This window comes from Garra rufa, chromosome 24, assembly GCF_049309525.1.
Source record: "Garra rufa chromosome 24, GarRuf1.0, whole genome shotgun sequence".
Lineage (NCBI taxonomy): Eukaryota > Metazoa > Chordata > Actinopteri > Cypriniformes > Cyprinidae > Garra > Garra rufa.
In genome coordinates, this window is record NC_133384.1 from 33,003,769 (window position 1) to 33,020,336 (window position 16,568).

Here is a 16,568-nt window from a genome sequence, read left to right on the forward strand (position 1 = left end):
GGTGGGGGCATCGACCCCCAGTCCCGCTCCGCTGGAGGAAGCGCCTGAAACAGACCTGAGTGGAATAAAGAAGGGGGTTGTTTATGTCAACCTGGCCATACCACAAAATGCTACTGCCCAGTCACCCCTCCTGTTCTCCGGTTTCATAGACACACGGGTCTAAACAAGCCTCCGTGTTCACAACCGCACTCGTTTAACCCCCGTGTTCTTTAGCAGCACTACAACAGGGTAACAACAGGTCAGGATGATTCCAGATACGACAGTCACGGTTTATCAAAGCGAGTGAATCAACACAAAACTCAACTTCTTTATTAGATTTAGCAAATGCAATACAGCAAAAGATTAGATAAATAGACATAAATTGATGGATAAATTGAAACTGAATCATTTTCAAGAAGTAAATTGAACACAATTGAATGCAAACAAAAAGAAGCTTGAGGGAATCTTGTTTTCTGTCAGCTGCGTGTGAATCAACATGTAACTCAATTTCTATGTTGCCTTTTCCAATGTAATACAGCAAAAGATTAGATATATAGACATAAATTGATGGATAAATTGAAACTAATTATTTTTTAAGAAGAAATTTCAAACATAATTGAATGCGAACAAAAAGAAGCTTGTTCGCAGCTATGCTGCCTTTTCCAGTGTAATACGGCAAAAGATGAGAAAAATAGACATAAATTGATGGATAAATTGAACTGAATCATATTCAAGAAGAAATTTGAACTCAATTGAATGCGAACAAAATGAAGCTTGCGTGAATCTTGTTTTCTGTCGGCTCTGCGTGTGAATCAACATGTAACTTAACTTCTATGCTGCCTTTTCCAATATAATACGGCAAAAGATGAGATAAATAGACATACATTGATGGATAAATTAAAACTGAATCATATTCAAGAAGAAATTTGAACTCAATTGAATGCGAACAAAAAGAAGCTTGAGTGAATCTTGTTTTCTGTCGGCTCTGCGTGTGAATCAACATGTAACTCAATTTCTATGCTAGCTTTTCCAGTGTAATACGGCAAAAGATGAGAAAAATAGACATAAATTGATGGATAAATTGAAACTGAACCATATTCAAGATGAAATTTGTACTCAATTGAATGCGAACAAAAAGAAGCTTGAGTGAATCTTGTTTTCTGTCGGCTCTGCGTGTGAATCAACATGTAACTCAATTTCTATGCTACCTTTTCCAGTGTAATACGGCAAAAGATGAGAAAAATAGACATAAATTGATGGATAAATTGAAACTGAACCATATTCAAGATGAAATTTGTACTCAATTGAATGCGAACAAAAAGAAGCTTGAGTGAATCTTGTTTTCTGTTGGCTCTGCGTGTGAATCAACATGTAACTCAATTTCTATGCTACCTTTTCCAGTGTAATACGGCAAAAGATGAGAAAAATAGACATAAATTGATGGATAAATTGAAACTGAACCATATTCAAGATGAAATTTGTACTCAATTGAATGCGAACAAAAAGAAGCTTGAGTGAATCTTGTTTTCTGTCGGCTCTGCGTGTGAATCAACATGTAACTCAATTTCTATGCTACCTTTTCCAGTGTAATACGGCAAAAGATGAGAAAAATAGACATAAATTGATGGATAAATTGAAACTGAACCATATTCAAGATGAAATTTGTACTCAATTGAATGCGAACAAAAAGAAGCTTGAGTGAATCTTGTTTTCTGTTGGCTCTGCGTGTGAATCAACATGTAACTCAATTTCTATGCTACCTTTTCCAGTGTAATACGGCAAAAGATGAGAAAAATAGACATAAATTGATGGATAAATTGAAACTGAATCATATTCAAGATGAAATTTGAACTCAATTGAATGCAAACAAAAAGAAGCTTGAGTGAATCTTGTTTTCTGTTGGCTCTGCGTGTGAATCAACATGTAACTTAACTTCTATGCTGCCTTTTCCAATATAATACGGCAAAAGATTAGATATATAGACATAAATTGATGGATAAATTGAAACTAATTCTTTTTTAAGAAGAAATTTCAAACATACTTGAATGCGAACAAAAAGAAGCTTGTTCGCAGCTATGCTGCCTTTTCCAGTGTAATACGGCAAAAGATGAGAAAAATAGACATAAATTGATGGATAAATTGAAACTGAATCATATTCAAGAAGAAATTTGAACTCAATTGAATGCGAACAAAAAGAAGCTTGAGTGAATCTTGTTTTCTGTTGGCTCTGCGTGTGAATCAACATGTAACTCAATTTCTATGCTGCCTTTTCCAATATAATACGGCAAAAGATGAGATAAATAGACATACATTGATGGATAAATTGAAACTGAATCATATTCAAGAAGAAATTTGAACTCAATTGAATGCGAACAAAAAGAAGCTTGAGTGAATCTTGTTTTTTTTTTCTGTCGGCTCTGCGTGTGAATCAACATGTAACTCAATTTCTATGCTGCCTTTTCCAATGTAATACGGCAAAAGATTAAATAAATAACCATAAATTGATCGATAAATTGAAACTGAATAATTTTCATGAAGAAATTTGAACACAATTGAAATTGAACAAAAAGAAGCTTGAGTGAATCTTGTTTTCTGTTGGCTCTGCGTGTGAATCAACATGTAACTCAATTTCTATGCTGCCTTTTCCAATGTAATACGGCAAAAGGTGAGATAAATAGACATACATTGATGGATAAATTGAAACTGAATCATATTCAAGAAGAAATTTGAACACAGTTGAAAGCAAACAAAAGAAGCTTGAGTGAATCTTGTTTTTTTGCAGGCTCCGCGTGTGAATCAACATGTAACTCAATTTCTATGCTGCCTTTTCCAATGTAATATGGCAAAAGGTGAGATAAATAGACATAAATTGATGGATAAATTTAAACTGAATCATATTTAAGAAGAAATTTGAACACAATTGAAAGCGAACAAAAGAAGCTTGAATTAATCTTGTTTTTTTTTTTTTTGTCGGCTCTGCGTGTGAATCAACATGTAACTCAACTTCTTTGCCACATTTAGCAAAGTAATATGGCAAAAGATGAGATAAATAGACATAAATTGAGCCTGATTCATATCCCTGCAGAAATTTGAACACTTGAATGCGAACAAAAAGAAGCTTGAGTGAATCTTGTTTTCTGTCGGCTCTGCATGTGAATCAACACATAACTCAACTTCTTTGCCACATTTAGCAAAGTAATATGGCAAAAGATGAGATAAATAGACAGAAATTGCTGGATAAATTGAAACTGATTCATATCCGTGCAGAAATTTGAACACAACTGAATGCAAACAAAAAAAAGCTTAAGTGAATCCTGTTTTTTGTTGGCTCTGCATGTGTATCAACACCTAATTCAATTCAACTTCTTTGCCTCATTTAGCAATGTAATACGGCAAAAGGTGAGATAAGTAGACATAAATTGAGCCTGAATCATATCCCTGCAGAAATCTGAACAATTGAATGCGAACAAAAAGAAGCTTGAGAGAAACTTGTTTTCTGTTGCCTCTGCTAGGGAATCAACACCTAACTCAACTTGTGTGCCACCTTTTCCAATTTAATACAGCAGAATATGATTTTAATAGACATAAATTGATGGTAAAATTGAAACTGATTCATATCCAAGCACAAATTGAATGTGAATGCGAACAAAAATATCATTTTTTGTATATGAACACATAACTCAACCTCTGTCTCCTTTTGCAACAAAAGATGAGATAAATGGTCAGAAATAGACAAGAAAATAGGCAGAACTTCACAATTCAGAATGCAAATAAATGCTATTCATCATGCAGATATTGAAATGACATCGGTTAGATTTCTAATAGCTATAATTATAGTATGAGAGATTTTCATGCTTCGTATTTATATTTGGCATTTTGTAAAAACTCCTAAAAAGATCTATAGCTTTGGATGTGCTGTCTTCTAAACTGTAAATAAGATACATTTGAAAAATGAAATTTTAAAATAAAATCAATAAAAATAAAACACTTACTAAAACACTATTTTATTTGTTTTTCCACCTCATGTGACGAGTAAGTGAGCGAGCGAACGTTGTTAAATTATTGAAATATTAACGTCAAATCTTTGGGAGTACTTCAAGTAAATATTTTTGGGTCATAGGGTTTTGACTAAAAAAACAGTTTGTGAATCTCTGTTCTAAACAGTCTACTAAACTTTGGTAATAGTCTCCACATTAAATGGTTTGAGGTGAATTAGTTGCAGAAAATGTGGAAAAGAAAAAGAATAAAAATAGAATATCTCAGGAATATCGGTGCAGACCTGCCCTGCAAGCACTTTTTTTAACCAAACAAAACATCTTCAAATCAGTGTGAAGAATGTATGAATCAACTGTGTTTATTTTTGTATTCCACTATAGTTATCTCTACTGTGCAATCAAATCACTGTCTCGCATGTGAAAATATATTTAAATACCAGCCTGTTTGTTTAGTCCTGTGGTTTGCTGGCCCCAAAAAAAGTCCCCAGTCACTGTGAACTGACTATCTGTGGAGACTATTAATACCTGCAAAAATATCATTTTGAGTATAGAAACACCGCCATGTGACCACTGCGAGTCAGTCCATAGATCAAGTTATTAGTTAGTCCCTGTCTGGTGCCAAAGTCAACATTTAATCTGTAGACGGTATCTGTATCTGTGTGAGCGTTTGTTGTTGGCATGAAGCTTCCCTCTTCATCAGAGACTCTCATTTGCGGGTCTTAATTTTGGCCAGTTTATTTATGAACACACTTTGTCATTAAGAGTTCAAATGCCTGCTGGATTTTTAGAAAGGTAGTCACAACTTCAGTCTTTCTCAACCACTCTCTTGCCATTTTAATTTTAATTTAGCATGCTTAATCAGGGCCATAACAAAAATACTAAACATTTGTATTGCAAAAGCAATGAAACATTGTGCAAACAAAATAAGTCAAATAAAGCAAAATATCAGTAGTGCAATAAAAATAAGTAGGGAATATTTACTACAGGCTGTTAAATGGTTAAACATTATTGTTTCTTTCTCTTTGTCAGGTTGTGTGCTCTCGTTCAGGATGGTTACGGGATGTTCGGTGAGGTTCTTCTGCAGTGTGTGTCCACAGAATCAGAGATCCAGGAGAACTCGGAGCAGCTGGAGGGCCGTGTGTGTCTCCTCCAGTCCTTGAGAGTCGTCCAGCGTCTCACACGTGACAAGTGAGTCTGTGATATAATCAAATGACACTAAAAACATCCTGCTAATCTAAAAAAGATATAATTTTGAAGTTTTTTTTTCATGAGTATTATTAGAAATCTTTGAAGATAATCACAGCCAAATTGATTCCTTCTTCCTTAAAGCCTTTTTATTTTTGGCCACAGCCTAGCAGTTAGTAAACGTCCTATTATATGATATGATATTATATTATATACAGTTATATTGAATTATTTTGCAGACTCTTTTATCCAAAACAACTTACAAAAAGGAATAATATAAAATAATTTTAAGTTATTTTACCAAAATAAGAGGGATCATACAAAGTGCATGTTATTTTTTTTTTTAATACTGACCTGAATGAGATATTTCACATAAAATATGAGAAAATAATAGTTTAATTTATAAAAATGGCCCTATTCAAAAGTTGATTCTTAAAAGGATAGTTCACCCAAAAATGAAAATTTGATGTTTATCTGCTTACCCCCAGGGCATCCAAGATGTAGGTGACTTTGTTTCCTCAGTAGAACACAAACGAAAAAATTTTAACTCAAACCGCTGCAGTCTGTTAGTGATTTAATGGCAGTGGATGGGTACCAAACCTTTGAAATTAAAGAAAAACATGCACAGCCAAATCCAAATTACACCCTATTTATATAATTTTTTACCTTTTGATATACAGCCATGTCCAACAACTGTCCCGAGCTCTGGCGTAGTATACGCAAACTCCGGAAGCGATCTGTCGCGTGTGTACAACACTCATTGTTTACACAGAGCACAGAGCATGTGTGTATAGAGGCTATTCAAAATGATAATTACTTGTGCTTATCCTGATTGTTCAAACCGATTTAAAGCTAAAAGATTACGTTTACTTGCGCAAACTCATCCGGGTCTGTTGACATTTCACCGATTTCCCCTTCCAGCGTGTACATAAGTAACACTCCGAATGCTGAGCTGAGTTGGACATTGCTGTATATCAAAGGTAAAACATGATACAAATACTGTTCAGTTTCTCGCAAAAAACTATCGTTTTGTGTCTTAGGACATTGATGTATCATCACGAGGATTTGTCTGTGCGTGTTTTTCTGTACTTTCAAAGGTTTGGTGCCCATCCACTGCCATTAAATCACTAACAGACTGCAGCGGTTTGAGTTAAAAAATCTTTGTTTGTGTTTTTCTAAGGAAACAAAGTCACCTACATCTTGGATGCCCTGGGGGTAAGCAGATAAACATCAAATTTTCATTTTTGGGTGAACTATCCCTTTAATACTGTGCTGTTACCTGAATGATCCACAGCTGTGTTTGTTTTTTTGTTTGTTTAGTGAAATTTGTTCATGAGTTCTTTTCTTTGTCCTGAACCGTTAAACTGTCCACTGTTCTTTAGAAAAGACCTTCAGATCTCACAAAATCTTTGGTTTTCCAGCATTTTTGTGTATTTGAACCCTTTCCAACAATGACTGTATGGATTTGAGATCTATCTTATCACACTGAGGACAACTGAGAGACTCATATGCAACTATTACAGAACGTTCAAATGCTCACTGATGCTTCAGAATAAAACAGAATGCATTAAGAGCTGGGGTGTGAAAACTTTTGGAATTTGAAGATCAGGGTGAATGTAACTTATTTTGTCTTCTCGAAAACATGTAAGTATCTTCTTTAGATTCTGAAGGGCAGTACTAAATGGGAAAAATAAGATATTTAGACAAAATAAGAAAAATGTACACATCTTCATTCTGGTCAAAAGTTTTTACCCCCTGGCTCTTAATGTTTTCTTCTGAAGCATCAGTGAGTGTTTGAACCTTCTGTAATAGCTGCATATGAGTCTCTCAGTTGTCCTCAGTGTGAAAAGATGGATCTCAAAATCATACAGTCATTGCTGGAAAGGGTTCCGTTACACAAAATAATGCTTAAAAACCACATAATTTGTGGGACCTGAAGAATTTGTCTAAAGAACAGCAGACAGTTTAACTGTTCAGGACAAACAAGAAACTCATGAACAACTATCACCACAGCTGTGGATCATTCAGGTAACAACACAGTATTAATAATCAAGTTAGTATTAAAACTGCATATCTTCATATTTTGTCTCCAACTGCACCCTGTTTCAACCTTACTGCACTCCATTGAACTGAAAGTTAATACGAGCTGCTGTTTCCTCCCTCTCCAGCTCAGATTAGCAGCTCACAGTGTCAGTGTGTCTGCAGCACACCGGCCTGCTAGATTTAAGTCTGCGTTGAGTATTATTGGCCTCTCGCCACATGCGTCTGCTCACTCAAGGCTGTCTGAGTGGGCACTGCTTTAACATATGTGTTGTTTAAGGTAAAGATGGCACGTGATGGAAAAGTCTGGTGACACCTTTCCACAGATATGAACATGAGCTGTGTACACAAATACTCAAGATGCTTTTCAACACACAATGCTTATTTGGAATCAACAGCCATCTATATGGTGAACTTGGTCTGTAAGATTAGGGTTAGGGCACTTAAAGAGAAGAGCTAAAGACTATGGTTTATAAAGTTTTAAATATGGATATTTTACTTAAACAAACGCATTGATTTGGTTCAGAAGGCCTTTATTAACGCCCTGGGACCGTGTGGAGCACTTTTTACAATGGATTAATCTATTTTAATATTATTAATTACTGTTTCTTTTACATTTTCTCATTTCTTTTTGTAATTGTATCTTAAATTTTAGAAAGTTTTTTATTATTGCCATTTCATTTTTATTAATATCTTCAATTAGCTTTTTTCAGTTTTAGTTTTTATTTCCAGTTTGTTTTGTGTTTTTGTCATTTTTATTCTTTTCTTTTTAAATGGTACAATTTAGCTTTTATTAATATCTTCAATTAGCTTTTTTGCCCCATATTTTTAGCTTTCTTGTTAATTTTATCTTAATCTTTAGTCATTTTATGTGCTTTTTAAATTTGTATTATTTTTTAACATTATTATCTTTCAAGCATTATAATGGCAGTGAATGGGTGTTGAGAGATTAAAAGCTAGAGACTATGGTTTATAGAGTTTTAAATATGCATATTAAACCGAAACAAACGCATTGGTTTGGTTTAGAAGGCCTTTGTTTACCCCCTGGGACCATGTGGAGCACTTTTTTTATGATGGATTAATCTATTTTAATAATATTAATTGTTTATTTTTACATTTGCTCATTTCTTTTTGTAATTGTAGCTTAAATTTTAGAACGTTTTTTATTATTGCCATTACATTTTTTTTAACATCTTCAATTAGCTTTTTTTTTTTTCAGTTTTAGTTTTTATTTCCAGTTTGTTGTTTTTGACATTTTTATTCTTTTCTTTTTAAATAGTACATTTCGGTTTTTATTCATATCCAATTAGCCCCCCCCCCCCCCCCCATATTTTAAGCTTTCTTTTTAATTTTATCTTAATCTTTAGTCAGTTTATGTGCTTTTTTATTTATTTTTTTATTATTATTACATCCAAGCATTATAATGGCAGTGAATGGGTGTTGAGAGATTAAAAGCTAGAGAGTAGAATTTTTAAAAAGTTTTAAATATTTTACTTAAACAAACGCATTGATTTGGTTTCGAAGGCCTTTATTAACCCCCTGGGACCATGTGGAGCACTTTTTTATGATGGATTAATCTATTTTAATAATATTAATTAGTGTTTCTTTTTACATTTTCTTAATTCTTTTTGTAATTGTAGCTTAAATTTTAGAAAGATTTTTATTATTGCAATTTCATTTTTATATCTTCAATTAATCTTTTTTTGTTGTTGTTGTTTTAGTTTTTATTTGCAGTTTTTGTTTTTGCCATTTTTATTATTTTCTTTTTAAATAGTACAATTTAGCTTTTACTAATATCTTTAATTAGCTTTTCCCCCCATATTCTTAGCTTTTTTTAATGTTATCTTAATCTTTAGTCATTTTATGTGCTTTTTTAATTTGTATTATTTTTTTAATTATTACTTCCAAGCATTATAATGGCAGTGAATGGGTGTTGAGAGATTAAAAGCTAGAGACTATGGTTTATAAAGTTTTAAATATGGATATTTTACTTAAACAAACTCATTGATTTGTTTCAGAAGACCTTTATTATCCCCTGAGACCATGTGGAGCACTTTTTATGCTGAATGGATGCACTTTATTGAACTTCAAAATCTCAACACCCATTCACTGCAACAATATAGCTTTGAAGAGCCAGGACATTTTTAATATAACTCCAATTGTATTCGTCTGAAAGAAGAAAGTCATACACACCTAGGATGGCTTGAGGGTGAGTAAATCATGGGGTAATTTTCATTTTAGGTGACTATCCCTTTAAGACAATTCTGTCCTTGATTAGTTGCCCTCATGTACTTCAAAACTTGATTGAGTCTGTTAGTTTTTTTTGCAGATTATGCTCAGGAATAGACGGCTTTTGCCAAAAATGAACAATGTGATTGTCTGCGCTGCAAGACATACAATTTCAGGCTTAATTTTAGTCTCTTTCTCTCAGTATGCACTAAGCTCCTCTGTTAAGTGTTTTGAGCAAGGGCTCGTCCCGCTGGACTGGATGGGGCGGTTGAGCGGGTCACAGGAAGAGGTGAGGGGGGAACGGAGAGCTAGACTGTGATTGAGGCAGCTGTGGAACTGGTTGTGAGTTATCAGATCATGCTGCACTGAGGCACACACAGGGTTCAAGAACGCTTTTTAAGCTTTACAAAGAACATTTTATTCTGTCGTTCTGCAAATCCATCTGTTTATGGGAGCTTTTATGAGTCCAAAAACTGAAGAATCTATGAAAAATTACAAATCAAGAACTTCTGATGATCTACAAACAGCTATATAGCAACTCGAGAATCATACACCATTATATACTAGTTTTTGTCAGTATTTTGAATTAGCTTTTATTATTATATTTCAGCTTTCTTTTTCATTGTAGTTTAACGCAAGTTATCTTTTGTGCTTTTGTCATTTTTATTACTTTTTAAAATATTACTATTTTAATTAATCTATTTTAATAATATTAATTAGTGTTTGTGTAATTATAGCTTACATTTTAGAAAGTTTTTTTTTCTTCAATTAGCTTTTCTTTTTATATTTTCTGCTTTTTTAATTTTATCATAATCTTTAGTCATTTTATGTGCTTTTTAAATTGTTCATTTGTAAGTTTTTATTTCAGTTTTTGTTTCCAGTTTGTTTTGTGTTTTTGCCATTTTTTTTTTTTTTTTTTACAAATATTACTTTTAAGCTTTTATTATTATTTTTTATATTTTCAGCTTTTTTTTAATTTTAGCTTAATATTTAGTAATTTTATGTGTTTTGGTAATTAGTATTATTTTTTTATTATTATTATAGCTATTTAGAGTAAATGTGTTTTATTTCAGTTTTAGTTTTTATTTCCAGTTTGTTTTGTTCAGTTTTTTTTTTGACATTTTTATTATTTTCTTTTTTTAAATAGAACAATTTTGTTTTTATTAATATTTTGAATTAGCTTTCCTTTTTATATTTGCAGCTTCCTTTTGAATTTTATGTTAATCTTTAGTAATTTGTTTTTTTTAAATGAGTTTTTTCGCACTATTTTTTCAGCTTTCTTTTTAATTTTAGGTTAATATTTAGTAATTTTATGTGCTTTTGTAATTTGTATAAATTAAGTATTATTATAACTATATAGAGTTATTTTTTATTTCATTTTTAGATTTTATTTCCATTTTGTTGTGTTTTTTTGGCCATTTTTATTAGTTTTTATTTATTTATTTTACAAATATTACTATTTAGTTTTTATTACTAGTGTGAATTAGCTTTTCTTTTAATACTATCAGCTTTCTTTTTAATTTCAGCTTAATCTTTGGTAATTTTGTTATAAGCTTTTGTAATTTGCATTACTTTTTAATTATTATTAACTATCATTATAACTATTTAAATTAAATTAAATGTTTTTTTTTTATTTCTAGTTTAGTGCTTATTTCAGTTCAACATGTCTAAAGTGTGTTTAATTTTTCATCTAACATATTAAATGTATTTTATTTCAGCTTTACTTCAGTTAACAAAAAGTTGTTAATAGTTTCACTTTTAGTTCACGATAATAACCCTGGTACCTATGTACGCCATATCCGTTTCAATTGTCATATAGTGGGAGTGTATATTTGTCAATCTGTTAAATCAAACACAGACAAGGCTGATCTCTGTTCTTTTGTCTGTATGTCAATCCATCTGAGATGTTTTGTTAACAGCACAAACTTGAAATTGGAGCTTTAAAAAAACACTAGCCCTGCCAAACATGAAATTATCAGCGTTTTCAGTAGTGCTAATTTAATTCTCAAATGTTTTAATGACAGATTATTTACCTGTGTGTGTGTGTATGAACAAGCCTCGGCCTGCTAGTGAAACTGATCTCGTACTTGTCAGCAGACACAGTTCAGTTCCAACAGAAGCTCAACTTGGCAGCACGTCAGTCTAACCGAAGCTAATGAAACTGACATTGTAAACACTTCACCTTCGGCTCCTGCGTTTCTGGAAGGACCCTTGAATTTAAACATTCAGAGATTGAAACCTTATTTTCTTTTCCTCTCTCCTCTTCTCTTTGCAGATGTTCTCCGCTCTTCACTTTGATTGACAGTTTGTGGCCTCCTCTGGTTGATCCAAAATCTCATGACGATCTTCCGCAGTCTCCCAACGTAGGTCTTCAGATCACATTGTAAATCACAGCCTTCACATTTATCTCACATACCTCTTGCTTCTGGAAGATTCCTCCTGGATAGCAGCGGCCCAACGTCAAAACAACCACAGCGCTGCATTCTTAACCAAAGCACATATAAATAAACCTTCAGAGCTTAAAAATACAAAATTACTCATTAGCAGTGGTTGCGAAGACAAACATTACTGCAGTTTCTCGTACTAGGAGTTTAAACAAACCCCTGACGCCGAATATTAAACTTTTCCGTGCGACTCGTCCCATACCAAACAAGAATAATAGCGCAAATCAAGCGCAGTCATCATAAAATCTGGATGTTTTGTAGATAATGTACTGGTCAGGACTGATAAGTAATGCCATTTATCTTTTATTAGTCCTGAAACTATTTCTTTTCTACATAAAAGCAGTTTTAAAGGAACCATTTACTTCTGTTTTAGTATCATTTTATATTTTGAAATACATTTCTTTAGTGAAGTTTGTTTGCAGCAAAAAACTGTTGTATATTTAATCAACAGAGCGGGTCAAGTAATGTAATTTTTTTTCTTTTTAAATTGAACAATTTAGTTTTTATTAATATTTTGGATTAGCTTTTCTTTTTATATTTTCAGCTTTCTTTTTAATTTTAGCTTAATCTTTAGTAATTTTATGTGCTTTTTTAAATTATCAATACAATTATTATTCATTATAATTATAAATATTTTGATTACAGTTATTTTTATTTCAGTTTTAGTTTTTATTTCCAGTTTGTTTTGTGTTTTTGCCATTTCTTTAATTATTTGTATTTACAAATATTACTATTTCATTTTTATTAATGTTTTAAATTAGCTTTTTTGTTATGTGCTTTTGTAATTTGTATTATTTTTTTAATTATTATTATTATTATAACTATTTAGATTAATTTTATTTCAGTTTCAGCAAAAAACTGTTGTGTATTTAATCAACAGATCGGGTCAAGTAATGTAAATGTATGCAAATGTAGGCAGTCGTATGTTGATGACATTTAAGGCGGCTTCTGAATGAGTGTTTTTTTTTTTTTAAGATGACTGGGAAGGGAACTTTACTTTGGGTGACAGAGGTACAGTGAGGAAAACAATAATTTGATCCCCTGCTGATTTTGTGCATTGCCCACTGACAAAGAAATGATCAGCATATCATTTTCATGGTAGGTTTTTAACAGTGAGAGACAGAATAACAACAAAAAAATCCTGAAAAACACATTTCAAAAAAGTTATAAATTGATTTGCATTTTAATGAGTGAAATAAGTATTTGATCTCCTGTCAATCAGAAGCACTCTCTCACTCTCTTAAAGGGAGTGCTCCTAATCTCAGCTTGTTACCTGTATAAAAGACACCTTTCCACAGAAGCGATGAATCGGTCAGGTTCCAAACTCTCCACCATGGCCAAGACCAAAGAGCTGTCCAAGGATGTCAGGGACAAGATTGTAGACCTAAACAAGGCTTGAATGGGCTACAAGACCATCACCAAGCATATTGGTGAGGAGGTGACAACAGTTCACAAATGAAAGAAACACGAACTTAATCGTTCTGGGGCTCCATGCAAGATCTCACCTCGTGGAGTTTCAATGATCATGAGAACGGTGAGGAATCAGCCCAGATCTTGTCAATGATCTCAAGGCAGCTGGGACCATAGTCACCAAGAAAACAATTGGTAACACACTACGCCGTGAAGGACTGAAATCCTGCAACGCTTGCAAGGTCCCCCTGCTCAAGAATGCACATGTACAGGCCCATCTGAAGTTTGCCAATGAACATCTGAATGATTCAGAGGAGAACTGGGTGAAAGTGTTGTGGTCAGATGAGACCAATATCAAGCTCTTTGGCATCAACTCAACTCGCCGTGTTTAGAGGAGGAGAAATGCTGCCTATGACCCCAAGAACACCATCCCCACCGTCAAACATGGAGGTGAAAACATTATGCTTTGGGGGTGTTTTTCTCCAGTGGGGACAGGACAACTGCACCCAATTAAGGAGACGAATAATGGGGCCATGTACCATCAGGACCAGGGCATTGAAGCCAGCCTGGGCATTGAAAATGGGTCATGGATGGGTAAGAAGCACATTAAGGTCCTGGAGTGGCCTAGCCAGTCTCCAGACCTTAATCCCATAGAAAAGCTGTGGAGGGAGCTGAAGGTTCGAGTTGCCAAACGTCAGCCTCGAAACCTTAATGACTTGGAGAGGATCTGCAAAGAGAAGTGGGATAAAATCCCTCCTGAGATGTGTGCAAACCTGGTGGCCAACTACAAGAAACGTCTGACCTCTGTGATTGCCAACAAGAGTTTTGCCACCAACCACTAAGTCATGTTTTGCAAAGGGGCCAAATACTTAGTTCACTCATTAAACTGCAAATCAATTTATAACTTAACTGTTCAAATAAACCTATCATTAAAATTATAGACTGATCTTTTTTTGTCAGTGGGCAAATGTACAAAATCAGCAGGGGATCAAATAATTTTTTTCCTCATTGTAAATAATATTCATTTATTTCTATCAAATGACCACTCTGAACTATTAAACAATATAGTTGATTTTTAAATAATCAGGACAATCTGCTTTCCAGGATCGAGTCCCAGCGCCCAGTTTCTGCTATAGGCTGAGCGTCCTGCAGGGTAACATGGTACCGTTATCAGGACAGACTGAATCTTCATTGTACCGACCACCTGTACTTAAGACGCTAAAAGAGATAATTCAGGTAAAATGACTCAAAATGTCTCTTTTACCACAAAAAATAATATGTTTTTTTATTTTTTTATTTTTCAGGACTAAAATATTTTTAAATAAATGTAAAAAAAAAAAAAAATAGTGCAATTATTATATAATTTTAGACATATTTTTAATATCAAGATTTTTGTAAAACCTATATATATATATATATATGCTCAGGACTAAAATATTTTAAAATGAATAAATAAAATAATGAGTGTGTGAGTGAAGTTATTATATAATTTGATATATTTTTTATATATTATTTATCAATTTTGAAGATTATTATTTTTAATGTTAATGTCAGTGTTAGTAATTTGGTTAATAACGAATTGGTTGAAAGTAGTGGAACAGTGTTGTTTTAGTATTATTTATATACTTGTAAAGTTTTTATATTGAATGAGCTTCAGATTTTATATTTTCATTTTACTTTCATTTTAGTTTGTGTTTTAGTAATTGTGTTATGTGTTTGTCAGTTTTAATAGTTATTTTATTATGTATTTATTATATTTATTTTGTATTATTAATGTTTATTTATTTCAGTTGTCCAAGTAATATTTTCAAATTTTAAGTGTATGTTTTTTATCTAATATTTATATTTTGTTTTATTTTTGCTTTTTTCAATTAATGAAAATGTTTGTTAATTTACTGAAAATGAATTGTTTGAAAGGTGTGGAACAGTGTAGTTTTAGTATTATTTATATGCTTTAATAGTTTTTTCCTTTGAATGAGCTTCAGACTTTGTTTTCAGTTTTAATTTTAGTTTAGGTATTAGTGCTTTTGTCGTAGTCTATTTGTTATGTTTATTTTGTATTATTTATTATTTTATTATATATAATTTAATAAATATTTATTATTTAGAGATGTAATATTTATTTTTATTTCACTTTCAGTATTTCAGCCTATTTATTTAAGTAATTTTCCAAAGTAATGTTTCCAAATTTTAAGTGTTTTTTTTTTTTAAGTATATGTTTTTCATCTAATATTTATATTTAGTTTTATTTCAGTTAATGAAGATGCTATTTAATAGTTTCAGTTTTAGTTAACAATATCAACACTGATGTGCAAACCATTAAATCATTTAATTTTAATGTAAAATTTTTCTTTGTATTTTAGGAGGAATCTTTAAGGTGTCGTTGCAGCTTTCGGGCCACTGTGGTTTATAAACAATTACTGGTAGGGTTATGTTTTCTTAAGCAATTTTTAACACCAAATGCATAAATCATATCATTTTTCACCATAGCTATATCTTTGTGGGTCACCTTGGCACGCCTGGTTTAAGGAGTGTGAGAAATAGTCCTCAGCTTTGGCTTTAGACTGTCTTCTTAAGAACCCACCGTAGCAGTTTTCCCAGCACATTTGCCAAGTCATCATCCCTCAGGGTTGCTTCCAAACTGTACACCTTTGGAAAAGCTTTTGGGAAGCTTTATGCTCTGTTTGACGCAAGCTTACCGTAAGTGACATCATCCATTGACAATCTGTTTGACTGATCTAGCAAACCCTCAGACTTTGGACTTTGATAACCTGGGATTTATTTGTAGGAGGTTAAGGGTCACGCACACACGCTGGTGTGGATAGTAGATCAACGTATTTAGTTTTGTTTTGATTTGCGCTGTTTGTTTTGCTATTGACATTGCACATCTGCGTAGGTGTATGAAAGAACAGCTTGTCTGGGAAACTGGCCCTAAAGCATTTTTCCTGCGATAATGACAGATTTATGTCTTTATTAATGAGGCAAAACAATTGAAGTTTTATTTAGCCTAGTGTATTCAGGACACTGTTTGATAAACACCAATATTTTCCCCAAATTTGCTCATACGTGAAATAATGTAGTAAAGCCAAGTGTCCAATTCATTGATTAAAAGAAATAATATTATATATATATATATATATATATATATATATATATATATATAACAAGGATAAAAAAAAAAGTTTGTGAAGACAAACTTTAGGTTGGCTCAAGAAAGCCTAGCTTGAAAGTTTAAAGCATCTGTAAAAGCCTTTGAACTTTATATAGATAGATTAGATGATTAGCA

The 16,568-nt window shown here is 32.6% G+C and overlaps 1 protein-coding gene across 1 annotated transcript in view; it reads left to right on the forward strand.

The window, feature by feature from the left end:
* Positions 1 to 16,568, forward strand: part of LOC141300290 (DNA repair-scaffolding protein-like) — an 81,302-nt gene that overhangs the window by 48,800 nt on the left and 15,934 nt on the right. Inside the window, exons 8-11 of the mRNA XM_073830608.1 lie at positions 5,004 to 5,162; positions 11,704 to 11,791; positions 14,387 to 14,518; positions 15,646 to 15,705. Coding sequence (XP_073686709.1) covers positions 5,004 to 5,162; positions 11,704 to 11,791; positions 14,387 to 14,518; positions 15,646 to 15,705 — 439 coding nt within the window. The remainder of the gene's footprint in view (positions 1 to 5,003; positions 5,163 to 11,703; positions 11,792 to 14,386; positions 14,519 to 15,645; positions 15,706 to 16,568) is intronic.